At 36.7% G+C, this 22,762-nt stretch overlaps 1 protein-coding gene across 4 annotated transcripts in view; it reads right to left on the reverse strand.

The window, feature by feature from the left end:
• LOC135714414 (muscle-specific protein 300 kDa-like) overlaps positions 1 to 15,822 on the reverse strand; it is a 98,398-nt gene extending 82,576 nt beyond the window's left edge. For 3 of the 4 annotated variants that reach the window (XM_065237763.1, XM_065237762.1, XM_065237765.1), the window contains exons 1-2: positions 15,781 to 15,822; positions 13,835 to 14,637 (exon numbers count right to left, since the gene is read on the reverse strand). In XM_065237763.1, coding sequence (XP_065093835.1) covers positions 13,835 to 14,573 — 739 coding nt within the window. In that variant the 5' untranslated portion in view covers positions 14,574 to 14,637; positions 15,781 to 15,822. Of the gene's footprint in view, positions 1 to 2,796; positions 3,573 to 13,834; positions 14,638 to 15,780 lie in introns of those variants that run through there. The other variant, XM_065237764.1, reaches the window with a different exon arrangement.
• Positions 15,823 to 22,762: the final 6,940 nt, after the last annotated feature.

Genomic DNA, 22,762 nt, shown 5'->3' on the forward strand with positions numbered 1-22,762 from the left:
CGTTTGTCAGGTTCTGGTCACGACAACGAGTCTGAGTGTGGCGAGTGCGATTCTAAAAACTAAAAATGATCTCCTATGATGATATATTTAAATTTTCATTTCATTCAACAAGTTCTGATGTTTTGATTCAAGAAGATTCCGGATTCATTTTGGCCGTTTTGAGATCACAGGGATGTCCCGGGGGAACCTGTAGCAGGGGACAGTTGCCGTGTTACATCAAAACATGTCTTGGATCGGTTATATCTGCATACTAATACTATAATATCACTTGAAAAATGCATTTTGGATCCGAGACCCGGAGGATCAAGTGTCATATACCAATGGAAGGTTTTTTGTTTTATTTCATTTTTGAGATTTTTAGCCGTAGGGTAGTTCTGCTCATGACTCATGACATAAGTGTGTGAAATTTAGTGTGTGCGTAACTCACTCGATTTCTCGGCGATGTCTGAACCGATTTGAGTAAAACAAATTCCATTTTGTGTGTTTCTGACTCCCATTGAACACTATTTAATTTAATCCCGAAATTCGGAGATATGAACAAAAACGTGAACTCTAGATACCCCCGGAAAGTGTACAACACAATCGTTCAAAATAATACTTTTATCATTTTTGCTCGATAGTACTGATCAATCCAATCTTTTCCAGGTCAATGCTATTATTCTTGAAGTACAGAAACATATATATGTCACATGACATTAAAAAAAATACATGATTTTCTAAAAGAATTTTCTAAAAACTGCGCAAGTGAACGCACATATTATGTCACGCTCTAAGGGGGAGGGGGGTTATGATTTTGGGACAAGCAATGCATTAGGTATAGGAAAAACGTCACGAAAGGGCGGAAGGGGCATAATAAATTGATCGCCCCAAATATGGTAATCTCGGAGCATTTTCTTTTGGGTAGAAGTTCGAAGCAATCGTCCTGTCTCTTGGCGATCGTGAATGGAAGCGAACCAGCCCCAGGCTGAAAGCCTCCCTAATAAAGATAAATTAATTAATTCTTGGAGAGTTGGTAAATAAATAAATAAATGTAATTGAGGCTTAAAAACAGGCGATAGGATTTTAATTGCCCAAACTTTTGAACTGGCCAGATTGCATAATAGAAGCTCTCATCAACAACAACAATCAAGTCGTGAATTCAAACATGCAAAAAAGATTAATCTTTTTTTTGTGTGTGTTATATGCAATCTTAAATTGGTGCTGCGGACTACGAATGTTTGGCTTGTTTCTTTATTAAAGACAGTTTCATCCTAAAGGCTGTTTCTGATGGCCACGGATTAATTATGTCACGGGAAATTGAGGAAAATTTTAAACCCCCATTTCGACACGTTTTTCCTTTTTTTGATGCATTGCTTATCACAGAAATTTATAGCCACTCCTTCCCCCTATAGACCGTAACATAATAAATTGATCAACCCTTATTGGTAAATTTTAGGTGGATTAATCAGAGTTTATTTCATTAATAAGCATTGTTCTGAAAAGATTTTTTTTTCAATCTATGTCTTACGTTTGGTAAACATACTGTGATGTTTGACAAGCAAATAGCTTTGTTCCGGTTTCCATGCATTTTCCCATACAAACTTTAAAGCTTTGTCGAAAAGCCAGATCATAAATAAATTCGTTTGAAATTGGCACATTTGTTTTAAACCTCAATACAGATCAAAAAATCAATGAGAACACGAAGATTACATCTTCGTTGACTCACCCTAATGAGCATGACTGGTTTTCATGAGTTTTGGGTTGGAATTATTTTTTGGTATCATGAAAATGATAATCTCAAACGTGATATTTTTTAAGCAGATTCGCACATGTATTCAGAAATTGCTGTTTACATATATGTATTTCCTAGTAACGACTTATTCTTCTTAAAGGTTTTTTACGCTTCTGTAGCGACCGTTTTGATGGTTCTCAACTAAGTGTTCTAACCAATGCATGAATTTGAATATTCTGTGGCAAGCACAATGATACTCTATGCCCAGGGAAGTCGAGAAAATGTCCATCCTGGAATATCGCACCCCCTGCCTCCGGCTTGGTAATACCGTGCCTTTCAAGCTAGGCTATCAGCGGCCCCCAACACAAATAATCGAAGAATCACGAATTCGCTTAACAAAAAACAAACAGATCTGCTCAGCAACTCTCTACAAGATTTTTCAGCACTCAAAATAACCCTCACGTCAATTCTAGGCGTAAATAGTAGGTAGTTCCAAAACACACCACTTTCAGAGTTGGTTGGAAATGCAATCTTTTGCCAATTTACGAGACTGTGATTTTATCCATGTGTAGCTACTACATACATTCTTTTTCTTCCCGGATTTGACGCTCTTACACGAGTTTACGCCTACCCCAACTTGTGTTCTTTCAAGTACTTCCACTTATTGATTGAGAGCTTGCGGGGTTTAACTTTCATGTTTTTTTCATATTTTGAACATCATCAACTCAATGATTCATAGAAGAGGTCATAATTGAAATCGGTGAAATGACCTTCGACAAAACGAACTACGGACATCGGAGGCGACACATTTGAATCTCAATTCTAAGATGCTAGAAAAATCTCACGCAAGCCAATCAATCTACGAAAAATCGGTTTACATTTCACGCATCTACATATATACATCTTCTCACATCGCGCTTCACCGGTATGTAGGAAATCTACAAATTCTTCATCAATCTTCTTTATATTTAATCATCGCGCAAAGCAAAATAAAATATACTCTACATTTTTGACAATTTGCAATATATTAAATCTTTCAATACTGATGAATCTTTGATGCATAATAGATGAGGGCCTTCGCTTACCTCGTTTTTCCAAAATGTGAACATCATATTCAGATGTTCCATAATGCCGGTTAGCATCTCCTAAATGTTTAACTACACGAGCACGATAAGCATCATACCAGGAACTATTGGTTTGTTCGATACTGCCGACATTCTTAGATTGCCGGTATCCAACATTTTCACGAACAAATGTTTCCTCATAATGTTGAACATTTTCTTCATAATGGTAGGTTACATTCGTAGCGTCTTTATCGTCTTCATTCTGATTTTTTGTTTCTTTAGTTGTTTTTCTCAAAATAACGCTTTGAGATATTTTACGACGCTTTGCGTCATGGTCACTAGAACCGGCTTCTGAGCTCATTTTAGCGAGTTATGCCGGGTTATGCGAAAAGACCTTGCGCTGATAATGCTGCCGAATTATCAATTCATTTCATATGCAAACCCGTCTTCGTTTCACTGGTATATGCTAATTCATATGGAATGCTTGTCGCACTCTGTGCTTTGAAATGAATTCCGATCACATGTCTCGAATTGCTAACGATGAAAAAACGATATTGGTAGCATCTGAATCCGTTAAGCTTCACTTTTGTAAATCACTCTACACGACAAGTACGACCTTTTCATTTCATAAATGTATTTATCGGCTGCCTTAGTTCATTACTACACTGTATAAAATCAATAACGTGAGAGCTATGACATCATGCTCTACAGAAAACAAATCTTCAACAACGACGCATTATATGTAGCAGCAACAGGTTTCAGTTTACTCGCGGAATAACGACGCGTGAAGCACTATTGAATGCCAACACAGAACTGAACATTCAGTATCAGCGAGGTTGTGAGTGAGCAAGTTTGTCTGAAAGTATACGGTTGTATATATGCTCGTTTATACCAACAAGTGTGTTGCATCCAGTTTATAAAAAAAAAAATCTGTCATATATTAACCAATCCATTTTTAAATTGAACTTGTTAATTTATTAACACCAGTTGTTCATGTAAGATAATAAAATTTAGTGAACCATGAAAGTCCTAGAATTTCAATGAAATTATCACAATATTATCATTGTAGTGTGTCATCATAATAATTGACGTTTTAATTACTCTTTCATTCGCACAGCAGTGGTAGTCTGTATTACAAATGCAGTCTCAAATTGAGGATCATTGCAGTAAATTTGGTGTTCTTTACAACTGAAAACATTACGTTCACGTTTCGTTTATAGCATTCAATTAAGCACACCTTGCGCATGCGTCTGTTTTATGTAGCTGGTGCATAACATGTGACAAACATAAACACAAGTAGGTAGACGTAAACACAATCAACCGGAATCGCCGAATGTTCACTAACACTGTTTAAGATAGGAACTTGACGACCTTCAACTATAGGTAGAAAGAGAGAAATGAGAGAGCTTCCAATATGACGTTTAGGCGTTGTAATAGTATGTTTTGTTTACAATCCATTTCATTCATAGAAATAGAACCAAACTAGTTTGATGATTTGACCTAGATTTATCGCTAGACACTTGTTTATTTTTAGTATTTGTTTGTACTCATTCACACCTAAGTGAAGTGTATTTTTAGATATTACTCATTCGATTTGGCGATCGGTAATGTATCAGGTATAACAAATTAGCGAGAAGTAAGTATACATGTCACATTAGGGTGCTTAATTCCGTAAATAAATATCATGTTTTTTTTCTAGAATCTCCTAGTTCAGTTCAAGACCCAAAATAGGAAATTAGTTCATAGTGTTTGAGCAAATATTGTTCAGTTTGTAAAATATTTTTGGTAAATTATAAATGAACATATCAATTATGATCAATGATGATGGAAAATTATAGAATTTCGGTTTATTTGTATTAATTGTCATTGACTCAAATTAAGACCTATAGTTGCGGTAGTTACTAATTACAGTTACTATTACAGAAACACTATCGTAGTTATAGGTGCAAAGAATTAGAGCTAAATAACTGTAGAGGCAGAATAAACCAGGTCAGCACTCGTGTTTTTTTTTTTCAGTTACCGTGGGGACGTAATTTGTAATTAGCCCCGATTCCATTTAAATTGTTTTTTTTTTTTTTTGCTTTATTATAGAGATTTTTAGCCATAGGCTAGTTCATCTCTTACCATTTAAATTGTCTCATTATTTATGAAAGGCCCTTATATTTTAAATGAAGTTTCCGAATCATCTACAAAGCTAAAAAAAAGTTGTGTAAATTTACGATGCACATAAATGAAGCGTCATATATCATACAAATTTACATTAGAGATAGTGTAAATGTATGAGACATGTCATGAAATATTCCATAAATTATATATAGACCTTTTCGACGTTTAATCGTCTTTCTCTTTTCGCGTCAGCCTCGCGCGCGTATTACGGATATAGAGGACTGAATTTAACATTTGATAAAAACAATGCAATTTTGAAGCTTATTTGGAAGATACCTTGAGTTAGTAGTAAGTTTTCTGGCTAATGTTGGGGGTTCGTGAGCATTTCTAACATTGCTGAAAATTATGATAGCATCTGATTGCGGGGTTGCTAGTGTAATAGGATGCTTTGTTGATTGTTCATTAACTATTGATTGCTTGTAATACTTATGAATATTTTAGGTGGACAAAAAGGCGAACTAAGAGGTGGACGCCTGAGCTTTTCCACATTTATATCACTGTGAAGCAACTGTAAACTCTAGAGGGAATTTATATCTGTAACTGAAACCAGTTCGATTTTGTTATGGAGGGACACCCCTCACCATCCCTCTCCAAAGGGGGAGTTTGGTAAAGAGAGATGATAAAACTGATTTGTATCTTCCTAAAAGTTGTCTAGCTCGCTTTCTACTGCTATATGCAATTTTCACACTGCCGTACTCTAAACGGAACTATCAATTCTATACTTTCATCTCCTCATCTATCGTATAAAAATTACCACTTTAGTCTGTTATTTGAAATTAGCATCTTCAACTATGTTAATTATTGACTTCACGCAGAAGTTATACTAAACATATAGTCAAAGTAATGTAATTTTAACTCTATATTTTTTTTAAATGGTGGTCCTGTGGCTGCTTGTTGTTTTATCTGGAATACGTCAAATGTATTGCTGCAGAGTTAAAAAGAATGATTAGGCACTAATGCTGTCGATGTGTAATGCTGTTACTAAGATTTGTAATCAAGACAAGTTTGTTATACCTTATTACGTTGATCTTCCTTTTAATTCTACTACTATTGTATCACTTTCACTTTCACTCATTCACTTTCGCTATTTACTTTCACTATCACTTAAAAAAAAACTATAACAGATACGTATTTCGTTTACTACTTGCAAACTTCTTCAGTGTCTAATCATAGACTATGACTAACGGGTGTTCAATAAAAAATGAGAATGATTTCAGTGCCGTCCAGCGCTCTTGTGAGAGCATCGCGACTAAGTTGCGTCGTACGGCTGACCAGGGCCCCTTTTCCAATATTCATTGACGTTTTTTTGAAGAATAAACATTATGTTTTTAATAAAAAATACTGAATTCGTTGAAAAAAAAAAACATTTTTTTACTAGCTATTTCACTGAAAAAATTCTAATTTTTTATTGAACACCCGTTAGACACTGAAGAAGTTTGCAAGTAGTAATGTATAGAATATTTTTAAAAGGAATAGTGACCGTAAATAGCGAAAGGGAATCAGTGAAAATTAAATAGTGAAAGTTAAAATAACACAATATAAGTAGAATTAAAAGGAAGATATACAATTATTCTACTAAAACCGTCATCAATAAATTTAGACAAGTTTGTTACTTTTATTACTTTTCAGACAATTGTTTCAACAAGCTACATACAAAATAGAATCGATATGAACAGTAAGGGCAGAAAGAAGGCCTGTAATTTCAAGGTTTGTTAATATATTACTTGACGAGTAGTTTGGTTTTAAAAAAGGTCAGTCAACTGTTCATCAACTGACTCCAGTAACAAATATTCTCAGACGGAACAAGGCTGTCTCTAAAACATCTGCTATGGAGAGTTCGATAATGTATGGCGTGATGATCTCGTGTACAACGATTTGGTCTTTCAATTTTCTTTTTGAAGATCATCCAAAATTATGTCTCTGATGCCTTCAACATTGGCGTTCCACAAATAAGTATCCTTGATCCCATCCTGTTCAACCTGTTCACCTCCGACATTCCTGCTCTCCCTGATGGTGGAACTTTGTCTCTGTTTGCAGATGACACATCCATCGTCTATATGGAAAGAGTCATCAGAGCTCTTACTACCAAACTCCAGAGAGGCTTTGATGTTGTCGTTGTTTCTTTATTAAGGAAACTTTCAGCCCACAGGATGTTTCAAAGTATTTTTTTACAGAGGCTTGGATGTCCTGTCTGAGTAGAAGATATGTATCAACGCGGCGAAGAGTCAGATCAAAACTTTTCCACATTCCCAATCACAGAAACCAACTTGGTACCAACTATTTGATGTCTCTGTTAGGACAGATACCTTGTGGTCTAAGCAAATGGATGGGAAAATGTGATGCTTCCGATTTTCGTTAAATGTCTTAGTTGTTTATTTTTTTTTTCACTATTTGTACGATATGCCAACACATTGCTGGATAAATTCCCCGTCGAACGACATTATGCATGACATATTTGGAGAAATAAGCGTTTGAAAACACCCCCATTTTCATAACGTGTCTTATTTTCTATTTCTTAATGTAACACCCAGTATAGTAAAGAATGTAAAAAAGCGAAAAGTTGTTGACCGACCAGCGTATCGTCATCGACCAGAAACTTCCGAACAAATTGGAAATCGTTACGACACTCCACATGGTTGGGTCAAGTTCATATGGAAAGTTCCTGCTCTCCATTACTCTCGAATGCCAAATTTGAACGAATTTGGTTGTGATTTGGATTTGTTTTTTTTTTAACTAGTTCGTTTATTTGGAAGGCTCAATCGCGTTAGCTTTACAGAGCCGATAGTACATTGTTCTTTGTTTGTTAGAAAAGTTCACTTAATTCTATGTCTAGTAGGAGTTAGGCCGAATACTCGCGGCTTACTCGAGGATAGAGAGGTACATTGTCGAAGGATAGGATCAGGGGAGGAGCTTGGGGGTAAGGTTTCGTTGTCTCATCAGAGCGATGTCGCCAGTATGAATGGTAGTTCGGTTCTAGTTTCGTCTGGAGTTCGACCGGCTATGGTGACCAGTGGGCGACGATGAGACTCATCAAGACGGGGGGACAAGACAAACAAAAACTATTAAAGAGAGACAAAAGACAAAGGAATTAAATTCTTATACTAGACATTTGAAGAAACTCATAAACCGACTGCATATAGCAGATATCGCGAGTTCCCAACATGTCTCTGATAGGAACATAGGGTTGTCTTCCTTGGGCCTCGAGGGTATTCAAAAGTCGCTCTCTGGCGGCGTCATTATCCGTACATTGCCAAACTGCGTGATCGATGTCATCGTAACCGTTTCCACACCGAAAGATGTTGCTGTCCACGAGGTTTATTCTATTGAGATGAGCGTCTAGCGAGTAGTGGTTGGACATAAGTCTACTCATCACGCGAATGAAGTCACGACTTAAGTCCAAGCTTTAAAACACGCTCTCGAAGAAACATTAGGAATAATTGAATGTAACCACCGTCCAAGATTTCCATTCTCCCAATCGGTTTGCCAACTCGAAAGGGTACTCTGACGCACTAAATGGTAAAATTCATCGTGTGAAATTTGTCTGTCATAAAATTCGCCTTCCTGCACGCCCCCCTTTGCGAGAGAGTCCGCCTTCTCATTGCCTGGGATTGAGCAATGTGAGGGGACCCATACAAAGGTAATCATATATGATCTTTCGACCAGCACACTCATCTGCACCCTTACCTTTGAAAGTAAATAAGATGAGTGCCTACCTTGTTTCATCGACCGAATAGCCTCGATCGAACTGAGACTATCCGAGAAGATGAAGTAATGGTCTGCGGGCATGTTGGAAATCATCCCCAAATCTGGATTTGTTGCCAACCAATATACAAATTCAGGCATGTAACAGGCTCAATTAGTAACTGTGGATGTACTTCAAGAACACTAAGTTGAATTTTTTTTTAAACTTTATTTAAGAGACACTAAGTTGAAAGCCGGATAAATTCTTGCAAAAGAAGTGTCATTTGCCTAGACATCCCAATAAACAATTTTAGCTGCAGACTAGCTTATACAGGCAAAAATTAGCTGTATAAGCCAATTTTTGGTTGTATAAGCTGATCTGCAGCTAAAATTGTTAGTTGGGATAGCAGATAGTAGCTAGGGTAGGGAACTACTTTGGCGTAAGCAGCCATTTCCGACCTATCGACCAAGCAGTAGACTGATGCAAAATTTGACTTTTTCGCTCCACAGTGCTTAAATGGTTTCAAATCGGGTCCTGATTAGCCTCCCAAAGTTACAACTCATTTGGTTAGAAACAGACTTCGCACAAGCCATTTGAAGTTTACATGTAAATTACTATGGGAAATCTCAACTTTTTGTTCATTGCCTTCTAGTCTTTTTCCATATTGAGCTGCGGAACAGTTCGATAGCCATTCTTATAGAAAATTTTCTCAGCTACAACTTTGCTAAAGATTGTTTCTAAGTAAAACGAGACAGGAAAAAGTTATTAATTATTTAAGAGATTGGTAAACTTATGACATGATCAACCAGCTGCTCTGTAGGCAACACTGTATTTTGCAGCGTGACATAGTAGCCATGATTTTTGTGTCCTATTCAAGAAACACCAATGTTGCCTGCTGAGCAGTTGATTGAGCATGATCATAAGACATCAGCGCATTGAACCATTAATAACTTTCGATCCTTGCATTTAATCAAAAATTTCCAACAAGTACAGTTGAAAGTTTTTGAAGCAGACCGATATGGTGAATTATTAGATAGACATGAACAAAAATCTTTGTTTTTACCATAGTGATTCCCATACAAACTTCAAATCGTTTGTGCCATCTCAGTTTCTCACCAAATGGGTTCAAATTTTGAGAGGTTAGTCAGGATCCGATTTGGAATCGTTTAATTATTGTGGAGTGAAAATTTCAAATTTTGCATCACTCTACCAAGCACCCATATCCGACCAGAAACATCAAATCCTATATCAATGATTTCGACGTGAACGAATCTATCATACGATAGATAATTTAGTTCAAATGCTACGCATTATATGAAAATATACATACATTCTTCTCAAAAACAAAAGAAGTGCACCGAATGAATCCATTGCCACTTCCTCGGGGGTCCCGGAACATGATCAGATATGACCAATGTGATCCTAAGCACTCGGTATGGCTGCCGTTGGTCTTATTTCTAAATTCTGAGGTAATTTTATGTGTCGCATGATGAGTTTTGGTCATAGTCATGAACTGGTCACATCCCCAGGGGTACCCGGATCATGGCCGGATGTAACCAATGCACATAGGTGTAATCAGGGTTGCTTCCACTCACTTGCTATAAAAAATTGTTTTTCGGAATTATGAAATCATTAGATGTTATAATGGTTATTAGTACTTGAAAGTTAAAAGAAGGAAGAGATGAACTAGCCTATGGCTAAAAATCTCTCAAATAAAGAAAAAAAAAAAAGGTTAAAAGAAGGGGTCGTAAAGTATGTATTTGACACATAAAATCTGTCAATATTGCTTTCAGTGCGTCACAAACAGCGATTTTACGATTCGTGAGCGCTCACTCTGAATGAACGTTCACGAATCATAAGATCGCTGATTGTGACGCTCTGAAAGCGAAATTGACAGGTTTTATGAGTCAAACACACACTTTTCACCTGCTTCTTGTTACTTGCAAGTACAACATATCATTATATCATCTAATGATTTCATTATTCCAGAAAACAAATGCAAATGAGTGGAAGCAAGCCTGGGTATAAAACTCTATTTCAACGCTCTTAATTGATAGTACCATGAAAACATGCATTTAAAATAATGATGTCTTGAGCAAAGTTGATGGACAAGACCTGTTCCATCGTTGGAGATATAAGTTTCATGATTAATCCCCTCAAAAATCCCAAATTCTGAGGCATAAAAATTACTGGTCACGTCTTCCTTCGGAAGGAAATTAACTTCGTTGATCCCGGCCCATGTGTGTTTGAATGGGTGCGATATCCTATGCAGGCGTGGAAGCTGCCTTCCTGCACATTCGATTGCCGTCAATGGATAACAATCGATGTCCGACGTATACTGAGTCAGCTGCCAAGAATTCAGAGATGTATTTTTTTAACTTGTGCTTTTAAAGCCGTTTTTTCTAAAATTTAAGTACTGCTGTACGATCAATTTTGAGATACACTGTACATGATGCCAAAATCCAAATCTAAGTGTATTTATTGCTGTTTGTTACTGTGTTACCACAGTTACTTAAGTATTTCTATAAATTAAACAAGATTGATTAGGTGTTTCATGCTGCTTCTGATAGTATTCACCACCAGAGGGCGAACCGCATTCGGTCGTATGGAAAATCGACTTAAAAATGTAATGCGAAATTCACTTTTAATTTAAAATATCAATACTGGTGCAATTTTTTCGACACGTTATTTCTGGCTATTATTAAAATGTACAAAATGTACTGCAAGAAGCAATTTTTGAAGAAAAATTACCGATTTTTCGAAAATCTCCATACCGGCGGGGCGGGGCGACATCTGTCAGTTTTTTTCTTGCAAAGTAATGTATTTTTTTTTTGTTTATGAGATACCTTTGGGGATGATCATAAACCACGTAGACACTCAAGGGGGAAGGGACTCAGTGCCGAGTGTCAAGTGTCTATTCAAAATTCAAAAAATGTGTGTGGACGGTTGTCTACACGGAGGAATTTTGAAGAAGATTGAGTAATTCCCATTTAATCCACTTATTTTTATACAATAACGAGTGTTTCGTTTGCTAATTGGCTTGGTTTGGTTAGGGATGGGGAATTAAGTCGAAAAACATTAGGCCAAATTAGAGGGGTATCAACATTTTTACATGTGCTAACAACGGAGTCAAGGGGGGTTTACATATTCACCGTTCTTATGTCAAAAAACCTGATCCAACGATTAGTCAGTTAACCGAAAATAACCGTCACACGAACAATATTTCTGCTCATAAACAAAGAAATGGCTATTATGCCACCCATGTCAAATCGCCAAAAACAGCATCACGTGGTAGGTATGATTTGTATCCATGACCTTACGGTAAAAGATTGCAGAAAAACGGAATTTTGAGGGTTGCGGATAGAAAAATCGGAAAAATATACCATATAAATGAAATATTGTCTAATATCCAATTTTTGGGAGCAAATTCCTGGAAAATATTAATCACAACGACATGGCCAGTGTTATCTCGGCTGTCGACAGAAGCAAACCACTCTCAATGTGTGTCACGCGATCGTCTGTTTACTCGGCAGCAACCATCCTCCTCATTGTTCTTCATCAGCAGTTCTTTCGGTCGATGCGTCGTCGACTTTGGAAAGCAACCGTTTCGTGATGAGTGTGTGAGTGATGACCATGTTTTGCGTCCATTGCTGCAATGGAAGCGCGCTGACCCACATTGGTGAATCTGCCATACAATGAAACCACTGGAAGCGGCTCCCGTTCTGGTGGAGGAGACTTATTGGATAGCGGAAGATACATTTTTTTTTTTTTTTTTTTTTTTTTTCTTTATTATAGAGATTTTTAGCCTGAGGCTAGTTCATCTCTTAGCGGAAGATACAATGTTTATTGTGTTGTACCTTTTGACTATAGTTTTAAGATGTATTGTATAGTGAACAAGAATCCTCTTTAAAGTTAATTCGGTTGAGCCTTATCAAATAAATTAATGAAAAAAAAACATCAACGACATGGCTTCCAATAGCGCTTCCATCAATTATTATAGCTTTATACACGATGTTTTCGACACCCTAATAAAAAATAACCATAAACGAACGATAACCCAAATCATTGAACTATTCCACAAATGGTTTGGATGGTACCCAGAACACGTCGTTAAGCAAATTAACCATACAATTTTAATTAGGGCATTCAATTGGTGGTTCGCTTAAATAATTTAAATCATGTTTTACTCAGAATTTTGTTTCTGGCATATAAACCACGTCTTCACTTACGGGCAGATTTACATATTATATTTTTTATCATCAAATAATGTTTAAAGAACACAGTTTGCATAAATTTTGCTAAAAAAACACGATTTTTTCATTTTTTTTTAATTTTTTTTTAGTTTTCTAACTATTTTAAAATATCTGAAGAAATGTCTGGCTCATTCTAAGAAAATTATTGAGCAAATTACAAATACGTCAGTTGAAGATTTCTTTTTAAGCGGCAAGGTAATTCAGACAGTTGCATTTTTTGTTTTTTTTTTTTGCTATACGCAAAAAATTAAGATCTAAGATTTAAACATATTAATTATGGGTGTTTGCCCCGGCCAAAAAACTAGAAACTGTGAAAAAGGTATGATAATGGAAACAATTACTTTGTATAAACGTCGATTTCACACGAATCACAACACACCCATGCATATCTAACTTCACCATCCAAAAACTTCCTCTACCAGATGCTGCAGATAGTTTGCATGAATGTGTCTTAATCCTTGAACGCCTTTTTTACATGTTGCTCTAGAAATGTACTGTGAAAATTTATTGTTTCGTATTTTTGCATTACTCAATTTTATGATAGGTAAAAGGTAAGTATGTATGTTTTAAAGGAGTTTCAACGTAACCCTTATTCACATAATGGTTCAATAGTGTTACTTATACCATACCACAGACAAACAGACGTAACTCTTCATTGTGTATCTTCGTTCATGCATTTAACGGTTGATTTGAATATTATCAGTTCCGCGAACTACTCGCCGCAGCGCTGGCATCGAATCACTTTGACGTTTCTATATATTCTATAGAACTTTTATGCAATATTGTTTACGAGTTAGCGAGCAAGCTTGTTTTCCGCGAGAAGCCAGAGAGATGTCGCTACTGAGGTTAAATATATGTTTTGAGATACTATGTTTTCAAGAACAAGTTTTTCAAAGAGTTACGTCTGTTTGTCTGTGACCATACGTTAATTTATATACAGTTGATTAAATTTACCTACCTTGCAATAAATGTATTGTAGCTTGATATTCTGCCAATTTTTCATCTACGTAATCTTGAGACTGATTCGCTATGATTTCAGCGGTTGATGGGCCAGCTTCTCCAGTACAATCATAGATTACGTATTGCGGTTGATTACTGTATGAATTGTCGGAGATAGATTGGTATGAAAAAGACGGTGTAGGGTAGCGAACAGGCTGTCCTCTTGATTGCGGTCGTTGGAAGTTGGATTCCAGTTGATGAGTTGGTGTCGCAGAATACATCCGTTGCGGTGGTAGCATTACATTTTTGACTGCAGATGGTATCGAGCCGGAATATTGGTGTGTATAAGAGGTATTCCTCAACTGTGTTTGTTGAGTAATAGAACTCGTCTCATTGATGTGACGTTCCGGTATTGGAGTTGTTCGAACGCTGTGCAGATTCTGATTCTGTGTCTCATTTTGCAAAGCACCATTGGTGCATCTGATACTTGTCGCTCTTTGGTTTTGAGTTTCACTAGTCTCTACAGATTCATATCTATAGACAGGTTGAGGTAGGTATGTAGGCGATGCATTGTACCGTGCAAAAGCCTGTGGTTCAAAGCCACCGGTTGTCGACGGAAGCTGTTGTCTCGTGGCAGGTGTTGATCCAGGAGGTACCCAAGGTGATGGTGATCGAAAATAAGTTGGCGGTGGTGTACGAAGCCATCCACGACCACTACCTCCTGAAGCGCCGTTGTTAATATTTGGTGGACCAGACATACTTGATAGTTAAATTTCTATTGGTTGCTATTCGTCCACCGTGAACATTTCACTCATTTCTTAGCTGCAACAAATTTCAAAAAAGAAGTATCTGTGATTTGTGTTTCACGCGCTGTTTATATATATAAATTGACGAGTGACGTCATTTATTCGAAGAGTTATTTATACGTTCTGACACAAATCTGGAAAAGTATATTTGTGTTGAAAGTTGTTAAAAATAGAACGTTTCGCAGTTCGCAACTACGTCATTCACTCTGGTTTCTTTGCTATCAACTCTTCATTTTGTAAGCTGCAAGACACATCACGCACTGAATAAAATACTTCAATTCACTATAATAAATCACCACAGGACTGTTATCCTTTAATTTAAATTTCAACTGTGCGCCAATTAATCTTTTTATTGCCATGACATCATTCACCTTATCCACATGTTACAATTTAGGATCAAAATATTTCTTCCCCAAGGCAATGTTTTCTACAATAATTAACTTATTTTTTTGCTTCAAAATGCGATGGCACTTGCTAACACCTTCCCAAGATAACTAAAGCACTTTTCTTCGAATATGCTCCGAACCGAACATAATGCAAATGAACCACCTTTTTGCTTCGAGTGACAAAAATACCCTAATATTTTCTCGTGTTATTCTTTCTATTTTTGGGTTGAATAGCAGAATAAAGCTAAGTTTAACGTCTGACGACTTTGTCACCTTGTGATATTTTTTGAAAATTATTCGTTTTGCTTCACATTGTGGTTGAACGTGGTGCCATGCTATTTATTATCACAACTGCACTCATTGATGTGGCGCCTTTCTTTATTAACTTGACTTTTTATCAACTGCCATAGTTCAAATACACAATCAAATCTCAATTACTTAAAACCATGGCTTTTCATTACATTTTTTCTAACTAAATCATGATCAATTAAATTTCGAATTTTTCACCATTTATATTTCATTACATTACATAACCTCGAACTTCACACATCACGATTTCACCATTTTCGATACGGCTTTTTTCTTCAGATTACTTTTTCACATGTGCACAAAGAGATTATTTTCAAAGTGTGTTCCCAATGCTCATCAACAGCATTCGCAACACTTTTCCCGAAATCAATGCTGGCTTTTCCAGCTCAATGATGACCAAATACACTATATTCTTCAAATAGCACACACTTTTTATTTTTAGAATTCGGCGTTCTAGTACTTACTATCTATCTTGAATTTGACTTTACCCGACGAGATCGCAAAACTGACTGGCGTTTGTGATCGGCCTGACCAGAGATCATGCGGTAACGCTTCTTTGCGTATGTGTAGAATGTTGCGCGCGCATGCACCAATGTTCTCAGTCGTTATTTTTGTTGTTCAAACATGATTTATGTATATTTGCACTTGTGTAATGTTGATTACGTTTTTTGTGTGACATACTTGGAGAAAGTTATATATATTTTTATGGACTGTACCGAAATGAATGAACGCCCCTGGATCTTAAAATGTGATTTTTTTTACAATTTGGCAGTGATATTTTATAATGATGATGACGATGATGATGGCCCGATCTCTTACCCCTACTCCTGGATGATTTATCTTTAAGATAATTAAGTATGGCATCTTAACCAGATTATCAAACAAAAACGAACTGGTGATACAGTTATAGATATAAATTGTCCCTCTACAGTTTACAGTTGCTTCACAGCGATATAAATGTTGAAAGCTTAGGCGTTATCCTGGTTGCTCAACTTGTGGTCCACCTCAAATATTGCAGCGTTCAAGAGCTCATAAATAACCAACAAAGCATCCATCTACACTAGCAATCTCGCAATCTGATGCTATTTAGTTGACATATACGAGTGTCAATTTTGACATAAATTGTCGTCTTCTTCTTTTTCTTCTTATTTGGCTCTATTACGTTTCCAGTGAATCATTACGCTGGCCCTGTACTTAGTGTTTTTGAGCACTTCCACAATTGTTAACTGAGAGCTTTCTAAGCCTTCATCATTTTGGAATTAGTATAGTTATAAATAAAATCATACCAATGCCCAGGGAAGTCGAGAAATTGTTCAACCCGAAAAATTCCTTGATCAAACCGGGGATCGAACCTAGCCGCCTCCAGCATGGTGTTGCTTGCTAAGCTAAGAGAGACTGAAAATTTCCTTTGATTGAGCTGAATTTCACGTCTGTTATGACTCAGGGGTCTCAATCAAACGAACTTTTCAATCTCGGAGCATCTTGATATCGAGATAGGGATATGTAGACATTCAAGACAGTATTTAATCAGTACGATTCTAGAGGCATTTCGAGTTCAAATAGTTTACATCTCTGTCGTGTTTCCAGAGCAAAACTTATTTCAAACGCAGAAAAAAGCTAGTGAACTAGATTTTCAAACGCAGAAAAAAACTAGTGAACTAGATTTTTCCATCGAAATATTGCGAGTAATTTGTTTCCGAATACAGTTAACTCTCCAGTTGAGGAGGTGGGGTCGATAGGTAGGGTCCAGCTGGGGTTGTATGGGAATCTGAATGGACTGAGAAAATCATAGAGATAGGGAGAAATACCAAGAGATAGAACATGGATAAATGCAGAGTTGACTGTAATTCAGAATTTGTATGACGGGCTAATGATGGCTAATTGAGGGATCAGCATTGCTGTCAGTTACCAGATGAATCATGGGTTGCGGAAAACGCATGGTCATTAGATATTAGATTTTATGATTAGCAACGATTTTGAAATAAGCAATGCTGGATTACCATTGGGAGCTGTCTATGGATGTGACTGGACATAGAACTACCACTTGTAGTAAGACACCTATCAGTAACTGTGGTCTGTCAGTGATAGTTGGTCAACAGTGATAGCCTTGATCAAGAAAATTAAAAATCTCTACTGCTCTACCTCTACTTGCAATTGTATGTAGTGACAAAATTACAGATCTCAATATCTCAATATCAATATCAATTATCAATACAGATTTTAAAAAAAAACAGTGGGGAGCAGGGTATTCTAATCCACCATATAAACTTGACCCACCCTAGTGGACATACGTGTTATGTAAAAATCAATTTAATTTATAATAATAAACAAATGGTATATAAAATATTGAACATATCACAACTCCTTAAAAAAGAACCGAGTTCCCTTGCCCGTTGATCCGCTAGATTCACTCCATCATGATTATCTTCGGTAGCCCTTTCGCTTATGTCTGTTTTCCTCCGCCAGACGCTTCGTCTTCATCATACAGCTCCCGACTCCCGAATGTAGTCTATAGTCGAACCCCCTGTGCTCTTCTCATCTGAACCATTAAGAAAAATCACTTCGCAGCTTCCAAAACGATCCGAAGAATCAAGGAATCATCGTAATATTTTTCACAGATCACACTTTTCACACCGGCTATAAGAAAAAGATTCGTTTGAATTATATGTAAAAGATTGAGCCTAGAAGAGACTTACTCCGGTCGACCAAGACTCCCGGATAACTAGCTCAGTAGCACGAGACCCCTGAACTGAGTCACATGGCCGGCATGCTACTGGGTAATTTGGAGGGGCACGTGGAACGTGGAATTTTAATTTATTCAATATGAAATAACTAAATGGGAAGTTCAAACGTGTGGGTTGCAAATGTCAAAATATTTGTTAAGAAGCTGAACTATTGGGTGTATTCAAAGTTTATTGGGTTATTGCGGGGTGTATTGTGTGGTTTCTGCTGCTTTGGTACGTACCGGTGGTGTTGTTGTTGCATGATGGCGAGCGCTCGCGGATGGTGGTTGCTTGGTGATCGGCGTTGTTGGTTGACCGGCTTCCGTGGCTTCGATTGTTTCGTCGTGATGGCGACTGACAACTTGATCGGTGTTGAAAAGGCGGATCTTGGGCTTGGGTTGGCGTGTTGCAATGGTGGTTCACAACCAGGTAATACAGCTATACTGGGTCAACGGCGTCCTCCTTCATTGACGAGATCGGTGGATCACGGACGAGACCGTATTGGCCAGACCGAGGAGGGTAATTCCTCCTTAATGATTTGGACTTTGTCCGAGGAAACTATCATTCAGCAGGTTCTAAGCCTTAGATTAGAAGGTCCTTGACGGTTAGACCAAGGCAGCGTTGACTAATTTTCCCAGAACGTGTCGATCGTGAGTATAATTTATAAACGAGAATCAAAAAAGGTCCTGAAGGACAAATTGTGGCCACAGCCAATGTCGCAGTTTCTACAAAATAGTTACCTGAACACGTACACACGTACGCCGGATTACTTATGAGCAATGGTCGACTATCCTAGTTGTCAGTCTGCCCACGTTTTCCAATCCATTTTCAATTCGCTCTTTATTTCCTCCATTTTCCTTCCTTGTGGTTTATCACTACCCATCCATATCCAACTCCTTATTCCATGGTTTTTTCCTACCACAGTTGAGTTTTTACACCCTTTCGGTCTTGTTTCACCCAAATGACCCAATTTACTTTATAAATGTACATCAATTTCTGACTAATCCAACTAACAAAAAGCATTAACATTTTTACTTTACAATAATTTATCTAGCTATTCTACAAATGCTACTAACCCTACACAGACTTGAAAAATACTACAGTTTCTATACAACATGCACATATTAAAATCATGGACACAATAACTCAACGGTAACAAGATTAACAGCGCTAGCAAACCGATTAGTCCACTAGCAGAGCCTACTTCGATCCAACAAATAATTTTAGCTGCAGGCTAGCTTACCCAGACAAAAATTAGCTGTATAAGCTAGTTTTTGCCCACATAAGCTATTCTGCAGCTTAAATTGTTTGTTGGGGATCCCATGTATAAAAGAATATGTAATATATAAATTGCATAAGAGAAATGTCGGCTTCGGCTTCGGAAATGTCTTAGAGCACTCGAATTTGGTCAATAGATGCCCTGAAATACAATGTATCCACAAGCCAAATATTGGTTTATGCGAGAATAGTATTGCTAAAAACATATATATTAAATAGACTAAAAATATCGCTAAATATCGTGAAATATCGTGAATTTTGAATAGTGAATTCTGAATAATTAAAATAATAAATATCGTTACAAATTAAGCTAATAACAAAAACTTCACATGTTTGTCACCGACAATTGCCATGGTATCCGATAAAAATCATGTATAGATTTTGTGAGTGACGAAAACTGTCTTTTCAATGTCATGCATGATCGAAATTTTGTAGCACTGCCCGTAAAAAAGAGTTGCACACAAAATACTGAAGAAGATTCGCGGCTACATTCTCCGTCTCTTTGAGCATCTTGTCGTGTTGGAAATTTGCTCCGCTTCCCAACTTCCCTATACATGTATCAAATATGTCAGTACTGAGTACTCATATCAATGGTGACACATTGCTTTCTCGTGCAAAGCCCTATACATAAATATAGTTGGAATAATTTTCACTTCTTTGGTCATATCTCTGGAACCAAGTGCTCGATCGGGATTAGCAAGGTTCTAAGGGATACTACCACTACGATTAAAAACACACTGAAATAAAACGCTTCGAATTGTCTTTAATATGGTCGACAACTTCTCTGTTTTTGATCGATTGACAAAATTTAAGTGCTTGTCTGTGAACAGTATGTTGATACGCTGGGATAGCAGGGTTATCTAAAAATGAATGATAAGTCAAATCCAAGTAAAAATTATCCAATTGGAACACAGCCTTAATCTTCTAATTGGACCTCAGCATCAACCAAAGTTTGCATAGATATTAGTTTTGAGTGTAACGACTGCAATGACATACGCCCATTTAGAAACACTTACAGATGTTGACAGCACTGAGGAGAATGTGTGGTTTAATGTTTTGACTCATAAAGTTTTGTGTCATTCCATTCGATAAAACAGCTGCGGGAATATTTCATTTGTGAATATATAAGTAAGCCATCGAGAACAGAAATGTGATATTTTAGTAAACTGCAATGATGGCAATGTTGTTTGCATCTATTTTATTGCTACATCGTGTTTAGTGTGCCACTGTTTAGAAATTATACATTTTCAACAACAGTGACAGTGCGTCATGTTGTTAGTACTGAGAAGCCATCTCAGATGAATATAATCTGTATGGAACCTTTTTGATAGGTGGTAGTGCAGCTCTTGATGATTGTTGATACTTGGGAAGCGATATGTGCTTATGTGAATCCCAGTTCCAAAAAGTAATGTTATCATATTTTAAAAACTGCATTGGACGATAATCTATTGTTGTAGTACTTAAATATGGATCAACAAGCCTCGAAAATCCAACATCATTTGTATTAACAATATGGTTTGGGGCCTCTAAATTGTTGATACAGTTCAAGCCGTATTTGTGCGTATTGGCAGGAACATGCACTGCTAGTGAATCTGACTGTTTTGCATCTATATTCAAAGCCTTTAGTAAATGTGTATTAAGCTTTGGCTGAGAGACTTTTATATAATGTATACGGGGAGCTGCATTTAATAAACTTGAAACCTCGCACTTCAGGGGACACTGCAAAATATTCGAAATGTATGTACATTACCTAAAAATCTATTCTGTATTTACCTACTTTCATGGTAAACTGATATCTGCTTTCTGATATAGATTTCCATTTTCTATTCATTGGATATGATGAATATTCCGCTGTAGTTTTGGGTAATCTGTAATTCATTTATCTAATTCAAAGCAATTTATCACGGTTAGCTACAAAAAAGGTACCGAAGAAGTGTAAGTTATTCAAATGAATAAAAAAGGTCTCTTTTTACATTGGAAACGAAGTTTTTAGTAAACAACGAGAATCTTTCGTTTCCATGGCTATTCACTTGTTCGTTCTATTATTTCGCAAAATAGCACTCATATCCTCACAATATATTGTATGAGTAATATGTCAGGGCTTCTTCTACATGAACCAGCTGGGGAGCGGAGCTGAACGTGTTTTTTTTGGGTTTAATTTCATGGTTGAAAAATAGCATGGAGAACTAACATGATTGCAATTTCTTCAATTCTCTACAGGGTTCCAATGGGTCTTCCTGACTTACCTGAACAAAATGATGGAGATGAATTTCGAATGGAAGAGGACACTATCATCAATGCGGATGTTACAACTGATGATAGCGAAAATGAGTTCAATGACGAAAACGAATATATGGGATATCAACCACTAAATTTAGGAGATAATAACGATACGCTAGTTGAAAGTGATGATCAAAACGACTCTCAAGTAACTACACCAACACATCGGGGAAATAACTCGAATCCTGTGTTTCTAAATGTGGATGTATGGAACGCACCAAGGCCCGATGAGCTTAATATAGAGTTAGATCCAGCAAAAGCAGAACAAGTTAGTGGAAAAATATATTTAAGTTATATCCTTCACAACATTATTATATTTTAGATTCTCAATGTAATGGCTGGATTTAAGCTACCCAACTCTTCGGTTCCGGAATGGGCTGTAGGAATTCCAGAAGACCGCTGGAAAGAGGAGTTGTTGCAACGTATTCGCCAGCGACAACATTTTCACCCAAGCAAAAATACAGATTTAAGCGACTAATATCAATGTGATACAATATAAACAAATAAACAAGCATACAATTTAAATGCTTTTGATGGTGGTTGAATATTTTGTGTGACACTAATAAGCTGACATTTTTTGACCTAGGTAAATACTGTATAAAATTACATGGTTATTGAAATGTTTCTTCTTTTCATAACCTCTTTAATTATCTCCGTTAATGATGAATCCAATGCCGAAACCTTCGTAAATTTACATGTGATGTAAATTAGCATAACTAGCAAGGCTAATAAAAATTATCAATTATAGGCGAGTGTTCAATTTGATTCATAACCCCAAAATGACAGTCTGTGCAAAAAATGGTAAAGATCGATGAAGGTTTAGAGGTACCGCAAATGGTTTGAAGTTTGTAGAAGCAGTTTGCATATCTCAAATATCGCTTTAACTATGATTCTAATTCGTCTGTTCACAGAGCAATAATATTTACATTATTTTACAAATCTCAGGTAATCATGACGGCAGTAGGTCTCGTTTCTTCATGTATCTTTTTCGATAGTAAAAAAGTCACGATTGTCAAATAATGTCATGAGAATTGAGAATTGTCAAATAATGTCAATACTATTGTCCCGAGTATCGAAGAATTGACCGAACGATGTTAAAATTTAATATGTGGTTGCCATTTTTTATTGAAGTGAATCCTAAATGATCAACAAGCCTCTTTTTGTT

This window comes from Ochlerotatus camptorhynchus, unplaced genomic scaffold (assembly GCF_037179485.1).
Source record: "Ochlerotatus camptorhynchus isolate MF236.1 unplaced genomic scaffold, CSIRO-AGI_Acam_v1.1 ptg000643l, whole genome shotgun sequence".
Taxonomy (NCBI): domain Eukaryota; kingdom Metazoa; phylum Arthropoda; class Insecta; order Diptera; family Culicidae; genus Ochlerotatus; species Ochlerotatus camptorhynchus.